General features: G+C 53.8%; 2 protein-coding genes across 2 annotated transcripts; one reads left to right on the top strand and one right to left on the bottom strand.

Moving 5' to 3' along the window:
• Positions 1-2,014: 2,014 nt before the first annotated feature.
• On the top strand, positions 2,015-7,355 carry Epor (erythropoietin receptor). The gene is made up of 8 exons (XM_004632824.2): positions 2,015-2,290; positions 3,286-3,421; positions 3,909-4,087; positions 4,165-4,322; positions 4,662-4,815; positions 4,901-4,988; positions 6,214-6,301; positions 6,395-7,355. Exons 1-8 carry the CDS (start codon positions 2,173-2,175, stop codon positions 7,004-7,006), a joined length of 1,533 nt encoding a protein of 510 aa, XP_004632881.2. The 5' UTR covers positions 2,015-2,172; the 3' UTR covers positions 7,007-7,355.
• Positions 7,356-8,943: 1,588 nt separating this feature from the next.
• On the bottom strand, positions 8,944-10,779 carry Swsap1 (SWIM-type zinc finger 7 associated protein 1). The gene is made up of 2 exons (XM_004632989.2): positions 10,534-10,779; positions 8,944-9,699 (listed from the first exon to the last, which is right to left on the bottom strand). The coding sequence occupies exons 1-2, from the start codon at positions 10,777-10,779 to the stop codon at positions 9,196-9,198; spliced, it is 750 nt and encodes a 249-aa protein (XP_004633046.1). The 3' UTR covers positions 8,944-9,195.
• Between the last annotated feature and the right edge of the window lie 2,393 nt (positions 10,780-13,172).

Below are 13,172 nucleotides of genomic sequence, written 5' to 3' on the forward strand. Positions count from 1 at the left end.
TTTTGTTTTTGTTTTTTTAACCAGAGATTGAACTCAGGCTCTTGCACTTGCCAGGTAGGTGCTTATTCTATTGAGCCATCTTCCAGGCTTCTAACCTTCAGTAGTTTTGAGATGACACTCTCGTTTGTTTTTTTTTTTTTTTTGAACCGGGGATTGAACTCAGGCCCTTGCACTTGCCAGAGAAGTGCTTATTCCACTGAGCCATCTCCCCGGCCCGGAGATGACATTCTTGATCTTTGTACAAAGTCAACATCACTCATCAAGCCCAACCATATATATATTTTTTTAATATTTATTTATTTTTATTTATTACATTTATTTATTGTGTGTGTGTGTGTGGCCAGCTCAGCCCACCAGGGGGCGGGGCTGGCTGGCATGTGGTGCTGGGGATCGAACCGTCGTCCCTGTGCTTCACCAAGCTTGATTCAAGTAGGTGCTTTAGACCACTGAGCCATCTCTCCAGCCCCCCAACCATATATTTAGAAAGGGAAAACAGTGATAGTATTTATTGAACTGGAATTACTATCAAAGCTTGAAAACAAGAAAAAGATATACATTTAGCTATAAGCCAATTTTATTTACATCAGGACTGTCCAACAAAAATATTCTGTGAGCCACTCATGATCTGAATTTTGATGTATGAGACCTATTAAATTTATGGTATAAGGGCTGGGGAGGTAGCTTGATGGTCTAAGCGCCTGCCGGGCAAGGGCAAGACCCAGATTTGATCCCGGGTACTGCATGCTGTGTTGGCCCTAGAACCCCAGGTAAACCGTGCCAGCCACCAGAACCAGGCACGGTGTCGCACGCCTGTAATCCCAGCGCTGGGGAGGCTGAGACAGGAGGATCACCACGAGTCTGAACTGCATAGCAAGACCCTGTACCAAATAAATAAATAAAACTTTAAAAAAATTATGGTACATATAAAAAAGCCATGAGACAATTCTGTTCTGTAATAAATAAGACAGTGACTATTATTAATTAGTAGCCTTTTTCAAGTAAGCTATTAAGTCTGCCCTTTCTCCTTTTTTCTCTCTCTTTTTTTTTTTTTTTTTTTTTTTGTGGTATTGGGGATAGAACTCAGGACCTTATTATGCTTGCCAGGCAGGCGCTTATGCCACTGAGCTATCGCCCCAGCCCTCCCTCCTTCTTCTTCTTGATGCCAGCAAAGATGATTTCTGTTCTGGGCATGTACTTCTTGGGATTCTCCAAATGCTCCATGAGTGTATCCTCTCCCCAGTACAAAAAAGAACGTACTGGTTAAGTATCTTACACTCTTGGGAAAGTCTGCCGTAGGTTACATCCATCCAGTTTGTGCTGTTGTTTAACAGCAGTGCTTGTCAGTATCTCTGTAAGAGAATCCAGCAGCCTGACCTGTCTTCCACCCAAAGAGACCACGGGGCTCGCGGGTCCTGCGCGGGCCTCCCTTCTCAGCAGTGGGCCCGCGCACCCCTCTGTACAAACTCTTCTCGCCTTTCTCAACATCACCCACTTTTACACCTGCCGCAGCGTCTGCGCCCGCTGACCAACGCTCTTTCCTGCTTACCACGAGGAGGGTTCCAGTTCAAAGCCCGAGGTCCATGCTCTCTCCCATTTCTTTCTTTTCTTTTTTTCCCCCATTTCTTTCTTAACGAAAGCTTTTTCTCTATCTTTCCATCACCCCTTGCATATTGTGCATTTCCCGTAGCTCGGCTGGGTTTAGTTAACATCTTCTGTGACTTGGAAACAGTCATGTTTATTATTTTATTTCCTGACTGGGGAGAGATGCTGATTAGCAGGATATTATCACTAACTTACATTTTTGAAATGCTTGCTATGCACCGGGCTCGATTTTACAGATGAGAAGACTGATAAAGCTGGAGGACACATCCAGGGTCAAATAGGGGGGGGGGGAGAAAAAAAAAGTGTTGCTTCAGAAGCTGCGAGAGGTTCAGTTTCCACCCACCTGGGGGCCGCCGGGCCAGGAGCGCCCCTGCCCCCTCCCTGGGGCGCTTATCGCGGTCACGCTGCCTCAGGCCACGCCCCCTAGGGAGGGGCCTCGGGAGGCTCCTGACCGGGAAGGCCCTGGTCAGCTGTGTCCGGCCGCGGCAGCTGCTGACCCAGCTGTGCCCTTTACCAGGGACCGGGGACCGAGGCGCAAGAGCCCTGGGTTCTCCCGGTGCGGGCACAGCAATGATGGACCACCTCGGGGCGCCCCTTTGGCCGCGAGTTGGCCCCCTGTGTTTCCTGCTGGCTGGGGCAGCTTGGGCGCCCCCACCTAACTCCCCCGACCCCAAATTTGAGCTCAAAGGTAAGGATCGATGTGTGTTGCAGATCCCCACACTCTACACTGAGTCCCCCCTAGAGGGCAATGCTCGGGCTTGGACGCCCAGTCTAGGTCTACGCCGGCTTGCGTGTGTGTGTGTGTGTGTGTGTGCGCGCGCGCGTGTGTTTGCAGCACTGGGGATCGAACTCGGGACCTTGAGCATGCAAGTCAGGCGCTTATACAACTGAGCTGTCTCCCCAGCCCTCATGCCGGCTTTTAAACCGGCACACTGGGTTCTGGCGGCCCGAGCATCTGAACCCCTAAGCACGGCACTAGTGCAACAAACCGGTGTCTGAGTCCCCGCAAAGGGCTCCGGGGAGAAGGAAGAAGGCGCCTAAGATCCTTACTGCATCTTTTCAGAGAGTCTCGGACTTGCTACCTGGCAATGGGACGGGGTACTAGTGGGTCGCCTCCCCGGAGTCTGAGTCCTCGGAGGGAGGAGACCCAGAGGACCGTCCAGTGGGGGAGAGGATAGAGCCAGAGTCTGTGCCTGAGGGGTTTGGTTGGTTGGTGTCCGGGCGCCTGTAAACACGGTTTGTGGCTGGCACTCGGCCCCTGCTCCCGCCGGGTGGAGGAAGGGGGCGGGGGACACGGTTGGAGCTATCAGGCCGCCGGGAGCCTGCGGAGGCCGATATGGGCCTCGTCCACACCCACCCGTGGGCGCGCGTCCTGGGCGGTCTGAGGCGGAGCGCGCAGCGGGGCCCCAGGTCTCCAAGGCTGCGCGCATCTCAGCCCGCATGGGGCGGGCGTGAGCGGAACGCGGGGGAATACTGAGGCAAGCAACCTGAGTTGTTAATTTGAAGGGTGCCCCCTCCGCATACCCTCGGCGCTGCGGGGGGGGGGGGAAAGAGGGCGTGGTGGGGCTTTTTTCTTATCGGGTCCCTACAGGCAGAGAGAGGGAAGGAGGGAGGGGAAGGGGGCTAGAGGCAGAGCACAGGGCCGGCCGCTCTGACTCCCTCCTGCCACGGCGACCTCCCTAGCGGCTCTGCTGGTGGCCCGCGGGCCCCAAGAGCTTCTCTGCTTCACCGAACGTCTGGAGGACTTGGTGTGTTTCTGGGAGGAAGCGGCAAGCCCCAGGGTCACCTCCAGCAACTATAGCTTCTCCTACCAGCTAGAGTGAGTAGCACGGAAGCTGGCGTCCTAAGGGGTGGGTGGGGGTCCTTGATGCTCGCAGCCTGCCGGATCTGAGTGGCTCTTCCAGCAGTAGGAAGCCCCTAGGGTCAGGACTGGCGTGCCCCCTAGTGGTTGGAATACTTTTTGATCACTTCTGGAGGCGAACCCAAACATCAAGGCTCTGACAACTCCTCTGCAGCCTCAGGCAGTTTCCTCGTTACTAATTGGAGCTGGGTCGCCCCCTCGTGGTAGAAATCAAAATGCTCCCGAGGCAGGGCGTGACAGTGCACGCCTGTAATCTCAGAACTGAGTAGGCCGAAGCGGAGGCCCAAGGAGTTCGAGGCCAGCCTGGGCTACATAGTGAGCTCAAGGCCCACCTGGACTACATAGTGAGACCTTGTGCCACAGTCTGGGTAGCACAAATTCCTTAGCCCACCTCCTACCCCTCCCCCAATGCACCCCCTTCCCTTTCCGGTCGCTGTGCGCCCAGGGGTGAGCCTTGGAAGTCCTGTGTCCTGCACCAGGCGCCCACCGCCCTGGGCACCATGCGCTTCTGGTGCTCGCTGCCCACGGCCGACACATCGAGCTTTATACCCCTGGAGCTGCGCGTCACGGAGGCCTCCTCCCGCTCCCCACGTTATCACCGGGTCATCCACATCAACGAAGTGGGTGAGTCCCCAGTGCTCGCAGAAGTGGTGTGGGAAAGGATCCCGATCTCCAAGCGCCTGACCTGTCCCTATCTGCAGTGCTCCTGGATGCCCCCACGGGGCTGCAGGCTCGGCGGGGAAAGGAGGGCGGCCAAGTGACGCTTCAATGGCTCCCGCCGCCTGGGGCACCCATGGCGAGCCACATTCGCTATGAGGTGGACGTCTCTACTGGCAGCAGTGCAGAAGGAGCACAGAGAGTAAGGACCACCCCTGCAGTCCTTCCCCCAAAGCCCACATCCCATTTCCTTCCGGCCAGAGACAGCGCCACACCACCTGGCAAGTCGGCTTTGTCGGTGTGAACGCCCACCTGCCTTTACCCGAAGTCGCAGATTCCAGGACAAAACTACCGCCCACACCTAGACCCACCCTTATATAGCCCAGGTCCCGCCCTCTGCTAATGAAGCTCTTGCTCTGATTGGCCTTGAGCTTTCTTGGGCCCCGCTCCCTACTCTTACTGGGCCCTGAGTGCTGTCCTTCCTCTCCCTGATTGGCTGGATCCCTGACCGTCCCGCCCTTTGCATGGACCCCGCCCCCAGGTGGAGATCCTGGCTGGCCGCACAGAATGCACACTCAGCAACCTGCGAGGTGCCACGCTTTACACCTTCGTGGTTCGCGCGCGTATGGCTGAGCCCAGCTTCAGTGGCTTCTGGAGCGTCTGGTCTGAGCCTGTGTCGCTGCTGACGGCTAGCGGTGAGGCCCTAGTTGGGGTGTAGAAGGAGCTGGGGCGAGACACCTGCCAAACCTCCCCCAGCTGACCTCCTACCCGCCCCCCCAGACCTGGACCCCCTCATCCTGACGCTGTCCCTCGTCCTCGTGCTCATCCTGATGCTGCTGGCCGCGCTCGCCCTGCTGTCCCACCGCCGGTGAGGCTCCCCTGCGGGCGCCTGGTCCAGGCTTACCCAGGAACACCCACCCCAGTTTGCTATGATCTAAGCTTTTCCAAGATATTTGTAATTCCAAGCTTCCGCAGGGTGACCCACCCCGGCCTTCTCACGCAGTTTCTTCTGCCTGGAATACCCTTCCTGCCTCGTTCACGAGGGAGGCCCATCTCTCAAGGCCCTGTCCATTTACTTGGTTGGAGAATGCTGAATGCTGGCTATGGCTGAAGCACAGGGAGGAGAGTGGAGAACAAGCTAGACTCCTCGGGGCCCTGACTTGGAGGATCTCAGAGTGAAGTCAGGAAGACAGACGAGCCAAACAAAGAAGAAGACCGAGGGCCAGTAGATGATACGTCACAATGAGCGCTGTCGTAGAAACAAACACATGAGAAATGAGGGGATAGTCAGGGCAACCCTGGAGCAAAAGCCTGGAGGTGGGAAGGAGGCAGCTGTGTGAAAATCAGGGAACAGAAACAGCAAGTGCAAAGGTCCTGGGGTGGAAGTGAATTTGGGACATCAAGCAGCTCCAAGAAAAGATATGCGAGGGGCTGGGGAGATGGCTCAGTGGAATAAGCGCTTCCCCGGCAAGTACAAGGGCCTGAGTTCAATTCCAGGTTCCACCAAAACAAACAAAAAAAGCCATGTGGCTGGAACACTGTATAAGGAGAAAGTGGTGAATGATGACACCGAGGAGACAGAGATTGGGGAGGGATTTGAATTTTGTTTCCTTGTTTTGTGCTGGGGCTCAAACACATGACCTTGAGCGTGCTAAAGCGTGTGCGTTACCTGTGAGCTACACCCTCAGCCCTAGATTTCATTCTGAATACGTTGGGAACCATGGGAAGGAGTGATGAGGGCACTGACTAGTGGACCCCTGGGCAAAACCCAGGCCAGTATTAGATTGGGAATGAATCAGTGGATCTTGAACTCCTATGTATCCTTCAAAACCCTGTTCTAGGGGCTGGGGATTTAGCTTACTGGTGCAGTGCCTGCCTGGCAAGCATGAGGTCCTGAGTTCAGTTCCTGGTACCTCCAGAAAAAAACTCCCACTCCAGTTACCCCTCTGGAGGGCCTTGATGTTCTTCAGGCAAAGCCCCTGCTCCCCAAACATGATGGGCTTCTCTACCTTCAGGATGATCATATTTGTGCTCTCACCAGGCGCTGGTGAATGTTCAGCAGGCTGTGTCTATGAACTGGTTTCTATCAACAGGAGTCTGAAGCAGAAGATCTGGCCTGGCATCCCGAGCCCTGAGAGTGAGTTTGAGGGCCTCTTCACCACCCACAAGGGTAACTTCCAGGTAGGTGGCTTAGGTGTGCTCTGGAGGCTGGGACTGCCTTGATCCTGGTGGCTGAAGCCCAGGGCTATGAGCAGACTGTTGCGCTTCCCCCAGCTCTGGCTGTCGCAGCATGACGGTTGCCCGTGGTGGAGCCCCAGCGCCCCCTTTCCGGAGGACCCACCTGCCCGCCTGGAAGTCCTCTCGGAGCGCAGCTGGGGGTTGACCCAGGCAGTCGAGCCGGGGGCAGAGGACAAGGGGCCCATGCTGCAGCTGGTGGGCAAAGAGCACGCCCAGGACTCGTATCTGGTGCTGGACAAGTGGCTGCTGCCCCACAGCCCACCCTGTGAGGAGCTCCCAGGGCCTGGTGGCCACGCAGACATTGTGGCTGTGGATGAGTGCTCAGAAGCATCCTCCTGCTCATCTGCTTCGGCCTTGAAGCCTGGGCCGGAGGCGGCCCTGGCCACCAGCTTCGAGTACACCATCCTGGATGCCGGCTCCCAGCTCCTGCACCCGCGGGCACTGCACCCTGAGCCGCCCCCCACCCCACCCCACCTGAAGTACTTGTACCTCGTGGTGTCCGACTCTGGCATCTCAACTGATTACAGCTCAGGGGGCTCCCAGGAAGCTCAGGGGGGCTCATGCGATGATACCTATTCCAACCCCTATGAGAATAGCCTGGTCCCCAGCCCTGAGCCTCTCACCCCCAGCTATGTGGCCTGCTCTTAGGACTGTAGCCTGAAACTGATGGACAGGGACTGGGAGGCTGAGGCAGCACTCAGGGCTAGGGTCAACGATGACGTAGGCCATCAACAGAGCCATCCTGCTCAGGAAGCCACAGCCTGCTATATTTTAAACTATGTATGGCATATATATATATATATATATATATATATATATATATATATATATATATATATATATATATGTATAATGATTTGTATGTAAGTTTTTCTATCATGACTTTTGCAAACACCCCAAAAGCCCCATCTTTCCTAGGCCATAGGGACAACAGTTAGAACTTGTGAGTTCAGTCTGAAATTCTGGACCCAGAAATCTGAATACTAATCCTAATCAAATAAACCAGTCAGCACAAGTTGTGTGAGCTGCCTCACCAAGTAGCCCTTCCAGATCTCGCTGCCTGAGCCCGTAGGAAGTGGTTTCTCTCCCACGTCTCAATGTAAGCAGTGGGCAGACATCCTGGGATGACTCTGAGGCCCAGGTTCTCCTGATGTGTGGCGTTTTCCTCCTTTAGGGTCACCTTGAGGTTCTGAGCTAATCAGCATCCTAGTAGCTATTCAATGAAGAGCACAGCAAGAGACTCCATGGACCACTTGTGGGATCTGGCCTGACAACCACCTGGGTTTTTTTTACTGCACATTTGATTGGCCCAAACCAGTCATGTGACCTCAACTAGACCTAAGAGATGCTGGGAAATGTACTTTACTTGAATACTTGGAAAAGAAAGCAATTTAATGAACGTCTCCTGGTTTGCCCCAATGAGGAGAGTAACTCACAGGGCTTTATCATGGAGGCCATGTTTCAAGAAAGTTAGTGGGACAAGATGACGCACACCTATAATCCCAGCACTCAAGGGGCTGAGGCAGGAGGATCACTGAAATTTGAGGCCAGCCTGCGCTACCTAGTAAGTTTAAGGCCAGCCTGAACTGCATAGAGAGGCTCAGTCTCAAAAAGGGAAGCACCATGTTGACACCAAGTATTATCATGTGACCCGGTGGTGGTTCTAGTTGAAGTACTTTGCAAAAATCTGGCCTAAGCTCAGAAAGCTGCACACACGCACGCCTCAGATGACAGCAGTTCCACTTCTACGTACACGTCCTAAGAGGCAGTGTGCAGCAGCGTGGATGCCACGTTGCCCTCCCCAGCCCCAAGCGTGACTGCGCTTGCTTCGTGCAGTGCCACTGCATGGAGGCAGCCCTCCTCTGCTGCCTTTCAGTCCGGTTTGCGAGGCTGGCTGTGTCCGCATCTTTTCCACAGCAAGTGGCTGGTGTCGGACGAGCACCGCTCGTCACCAGCGGCTATGGCTGGGCTCACGCTGCTGAGCTGTGATACCATGGGGCTAACAGGTAACATCTCTGCTGGGGCCCGCATGACTCCAGAGGAAAACTCCTTCCCAGGACTGCCTAGACTGCAGGTTACTCCTGGGCCACACCCTCAATCTGGCTACTCGGGCCGTCCCTTTCCCAAGAATGCTTTGTGCCCATCTGTCACAAGCCTGGCCTGCAGAGCCACCTGTCTAGTGTAGCCAGCAGCCACGATTCATTATGCAAGCATGACCAGTAATTATCCAGGTTCTGGCCGCCTTGTGGCCTTTGGCTCCCTGAACAGCTGGGCACCCCGATCCTTGTAGCAGTGTGATTCTGTCTCTTGCTGTTTGTTTTCACCGTGCACCCTAAGGTCTGGCAGGAGACCGGAGCCCACTGCAGGGTCCCCAATACAGCAGGACACAGCACCAGACTTTATAGCAGTAAACCAATCCATGAATAAACTGAGGTACAGACATCCATGGAGCAATATGTAACAGGGAAAAGGCAATAAAGTAGGAACTGCCTGAATCTTGGTAGCAATGCAAAGTAGACAAAAAGGAAGGAGGAAACCTCAGAAGATTTTATCTGTAAGGAAACTTTATATTGTTCAAACAATTTTTTTTAAAAAAGTTGTCTGGTCATAATATATACATAATAGTGTAGTTTTGGTTGTGCTGGGGATGTAACCCAAGGCCTTACACGTTCTAGGCAAGCACTTTCCACAGAGCTACATCCCCAACTCCTATAATGCTAGCTTTTAAGGAGAAAAGCACTCTGCGTCCCTTAGGTCTTGGTTCTGCAGCTGTCCCTGGGAGAAATATTCCAGCCCAGGGAAAATTGAGGTAGAGAGAGGTTGTCACCCTGCAAAGTTTAGAGCTGACCCCTAGAACCTGAACTCGTGTGGAGGCTGGGCTCCCTTGTCTGGTTAGGCCCTGGAGTGACGGTCATCTCTCCATCAGGTCTGAAAGTCACTCGCCACTCTGCCCTGGGCCCGGACTCACCTGGCTCCAGGAAGACCTGGAAGCCACGCCATCCCAGGCCCGCTTCGTAGGCCTGTAGCCAGCACTGAGCAGGGAAGTAGCGCTGGACCAGCGCCCGCTGCAGCGTGTCCCCGCCGTCTGCTTCCTCCTGCGTCTGCAGAGCCACCATGAGCCCACACTGCCGGTTGGGGCCAGCTCGGTGGCCGAAGTGGGCAGCTGTATCCAGCAGCAAGGCGGCCAGGTAGGCGGCCTCCTGGCACCCTGGATCTCCTGTCAGGTACTCTTCCAGGCCGTCGAGCAGCAGAAGGGAGGGCACTGGGCCCGTGGCCTCATGGGCGGAGCACAGGAACCGGAGCAGCTCTTGCGTTGAGGGTGGGTACTGGAAGTGAATCTTCTAGAATATTCAGAAACAAAAGGCCAGATTCAACACAGGAGCCAGAGTCCCCACAGTGGCAGCTCTGCTTCTGTTTACCTCTCCCCCCATCCCCCCACCCCACCGCTGCCACTAGGGCTCGAACCCAGGTCTTTACACTGAGTTCCATCCCTAGCCTTTCTTGTGTGTGTGTGTGTGTGTGTGTGTGTGTGTGTGTTTTAGTTACGGTCTTCCTGAGTCACTAAATTGCCCAGGCTGGCCTTGACTCAGCCTCCCTGAGTGCTGGGATTGCAAACCCGGGCCACCGGACCCTGCTCGAGTCCTGCTTCTTTGTTCCATTTTCCGGTCTAAGCTCTGACTCTTGGTACACTGCTGGCTCCAGGCTAAATAACGGCTCAGATCAGTAAATATTTTACTCACACCTTTCCCCACACACACACACACACACACACACACCTCTTGCCACAGTGGAGTACTGTAGGTCAAGTCAACCTTTTTTTTTGGTGGAACCGGGGGCTGAACTCATCCTACTGAGCTATCTCCCCAGCCTAAAGGTAACCTATTTCACAGAAAACCTGCCCCACCTTGACTACTTGGCTCCACCGAACCCTTACTTTGAGCCCGCCCTCTGCGCAACGCCGCTCCCTAGTGCCGCCCCGTGATTGGGTAGTCCTTCAGTCAATCTTAACTAAATTCCGCACGGTCCAGTCCCTCGCGTATTTCCGACCTACTCCTTCACTCTGCTCAAACTTGCCCTCCCATTGTCCCCCACCATTGGCTTACTGTCCTGCCACTCAAAGGCACATCCGCCCCTCCACGGGCTGATATATTTCTAGTCCCACCCCACAAGTATACCTGGAGACGCAAAGGTTCGAGCGTTCTTGCAGTACCGTGGGGCAGGCTTTGGAGAGGCCTCCGAGTCAGGAAGAGGACAGGACCTCGACCCTCCCCCGCCGCTTCCAAGGCCGCCGCAAATAGCAGCGCTGTTTTTCCACATCCTGGAGCCCCGAGCAGCAACAAAGGTGGTCCGGACTCAGCCGTGTTCTCCCCAGTCCCGGCCGCGCTGCCCCGGTTTAGCACTCGCCTCAGCGTCTCCGCCATTCGCCGCAAATCTCTGTCCAATCGGTGGCGCGTTCCCAGCCTTAGTCCCGCCCAACACGAGACCTCATTGGTTACCATTGGCTTAGCTTATTTATTGGTCATTAGAGCTGTCCATCAAAATTAGAGCTCACCAGCCCCTCCCCTGGTAAATAAGTGAAGAACCTCCATTCTGAGCGTGCAAAAATGGGGATGGTTGAGCGAGAGAAGAACTTTTTGAGTTTTGCTTGCAGAAGCAATATGAATACTTTTTTTTGTCAGTCGGCTAACCGAATAAATGTAAAGGTTGAGAGTTGGAGGCAGTAAGCCCAAAGCATTGACTGGTAAAGTCCCCTAGCCTTAGTTTGCTCATGTAAGGTGGGATTCATGATAGCTGAGAAGAGTATTGCGAGGGTCATGTGGCTAGGTGTGGTGCTACTGGTGTCCCCCAGAAAGACATTTGGGAGGTGGATGAGCTCTACACATGTGAATATCACATAAGTGTTCAGGGCCACAGGCCTGGGTATGCGTGTGAAGAAAAAAAAAGTCCTTCCTCACTGGCCTGAGAGGGTGGTGTTTATATGTTTGTTTAGTTAGTTGGGTTTTTTGTATTTCTTTTTTTATTTTTTTTAACATTTATTTTGTGTGTGTGTGTGTGTGTGTGTGGCCAGCTCAGCCCACCAGGGGGCGCGGCTGGCTGGCATGTGGTGCTGGGGGATCGAACCGCGTTCCCTGTGCTTTGCCAAGCTTGTTCCAAGTAGGTGCTTTAGACCACTGAGCCATCTCTCCAGCCCCTAGTTGGTTTTTTAAGACAGGATCTCACTAGCCCAGGCTGGCCTTGAACTTATGGCAATCCTTCTGTCTCAACTTCCCCGAGGCTGGAATTACAAGCGAAGGCCACCACGCTGGCAGCCTGGGTTCTTCTTGAGCCTCACTTGGGCTAAAAGGAGGGTAACAAATGCCGAGAAGGGGGCAGGAGAGGAAAAGGGGCTGGGAGTCTGAGATTCAAACACAATATGCACCTTGTTTGCCTTGTTTGTCTCCCCAGGGCTCCAAACAGCGCTTAGTGAAGTTTCTAAAACACATTTTAATGAAATCAATAAAGGAAAGAAGGAAGTGTTGATGAGAAACTGCCAGAAAAGGAGAAAAAAGGTGAGTAACCCTGATCACTAGCTGTGCGTCCTCACCCAGACTTCTCCTGAGCTGCCACTCAGGCCTGCGTCGCCCTGGCAACCTGTCTCCTGGTAACTTCCAAGTGGTGCTGTTGCTTGGAGACCCGGGGGGTAGGGCGGAATTGTGATTTCCTGGGCTTTCTCTCTCCCTCTGGGGCCAGAAAACTGTTCCACAGCTTACCCCAGTGCACCCACTCACACAGCTGGGCATCCCTACACACACACACACACACACACGAAGTCACAGCATCTCTCTATTCCATTTCCAGAATTCCCATCATCCGCATACAGCCCTACCCTACACTGACACAAAGCATCCTCTGCAACACTGTCCTACATTTTTCTTTGCACACACACACACACTAGAACACGCTGTGACATGACCATGTGATCACCACTATAGACTCACAATGTGAGACACTCATACATCACACACATCCTCACTCCAACAGATCCTTGGTGTACACTGAAGCTCCCCAAGTGCACAGGCACTGAGCAGGGACACACAGCACACAGTAATTCATGCAGGACAGTGCCATGCACAGCCCCAGCGCAGGTCCTTTGCACTTGCTGTTCCCTGGCTAAGAGCAGACAGCTTGCAGGTAACTCCTCCCCCTTTTTCTGAGCCAGGATCTTGCTATGTAGCCCTGGGTGACCTCAGCCCACTGTGGTCCTCTTCACCTCCCAGGTGCTGGAATTACAGGCCTGTGCCATCACACCTGGGCACTGTGAGTTTTGTTTTTAAACCCTACTAGGTCTTTGTTGGACATCACCTACTTTGAGACTCTCTCTGACCCTGTATCCAGAATTGTGCACTGTTTTGGTTTTTTTTTTTTGTTTTGTTTTTTGTTTTTTTTTTTAATTTTATTTATTTATTTATGTGTGTGTGTGGCCAGCTCAGCCCACCAGGGGGCGGCGCTGGCTGGCATGTGGTGCTGGGGGATTGAACCGTGGTCCCTGTGCTTTGATAAGCTTGTTCTAAGTAGGTGCTTTACACCACTGAGCCATCTCACCAGCCCCATTTTTTTTTTAAATGTTTTGGTTTTTGTTTTTGCCACATGGAGTGTCACCATGTTGCCTGGACTGGTGCTGAACGCCTGGGCTCAAGCAGTTCTTCTGCCTCCCAAGTAGCAGGAGCCACAGATGTGAGCCGCAGCGCCCAGCTCAGCCTGTACTGTTTAGCTACTCCTTTGTATTTTCTCTTCAGATGTCAGACTTTATGTTGTGCATGTATTTGGCTGCATT

The sequence above is a fragment of the Octodon degus genome, unplaced genomic scaffold, assembly GCF_000260255.1.
Source record: "Octodon degus isolate 3935 unplaced genomic scaffold, OctDeg1.0 scaffold00050, whole genome shotgun sequence".
In the NCBI taxonomy this organism is placed as follows: Eukaryota; Metazoa; Chordata; class Mammalia; order Rodentia; family Octodontidae; genus Octodon; species Octodon degus.

What these genes read in the sequence shown, in the direction of transcription:
- Swsap1 (XM_004632989.2), bottom strand. Translation starts at nt 10,779, where the DNA reads ATGGCGGAGACGCTGAGGCGAGTGCTAAACCGGGGCAGCGCGGCCGGG. An exon ending in TCGAACCTTTGCGTCTCCAG is followed by an intron (nt 9,700 to 10,533) that starts GTATACTTGTGG and finishes TGAATATTCTAG; the next exon opens with AAGATTCACTTCCAGTACCC.
- Epor (XM_004632824.2), top strand. Translation starts at nt 2,173, where the DNA reads ATGATGGACCACCTCGGGGCGCCCCTTTGGCCGCGAGTTGGCCCCCTG. An exon ending in CATCCACATCAACGAAGTGG is followed by an intron (nt 4,088 to 4,164) that starts GTGAGTCCCCAG and finishes CCCTATCTGCAG; the next exon opens with TGCTCCTGGATGCCCCCACG. An exon ending in GTGCAGAAGGAGCACAGAGA is followed by an intron (nt 4,323 to 4,661) that starts GTAAGGACCACC and finishes CCCCGCCCCCAG; the next exon opens with GTGGAGATCCTGGCTGGCCG.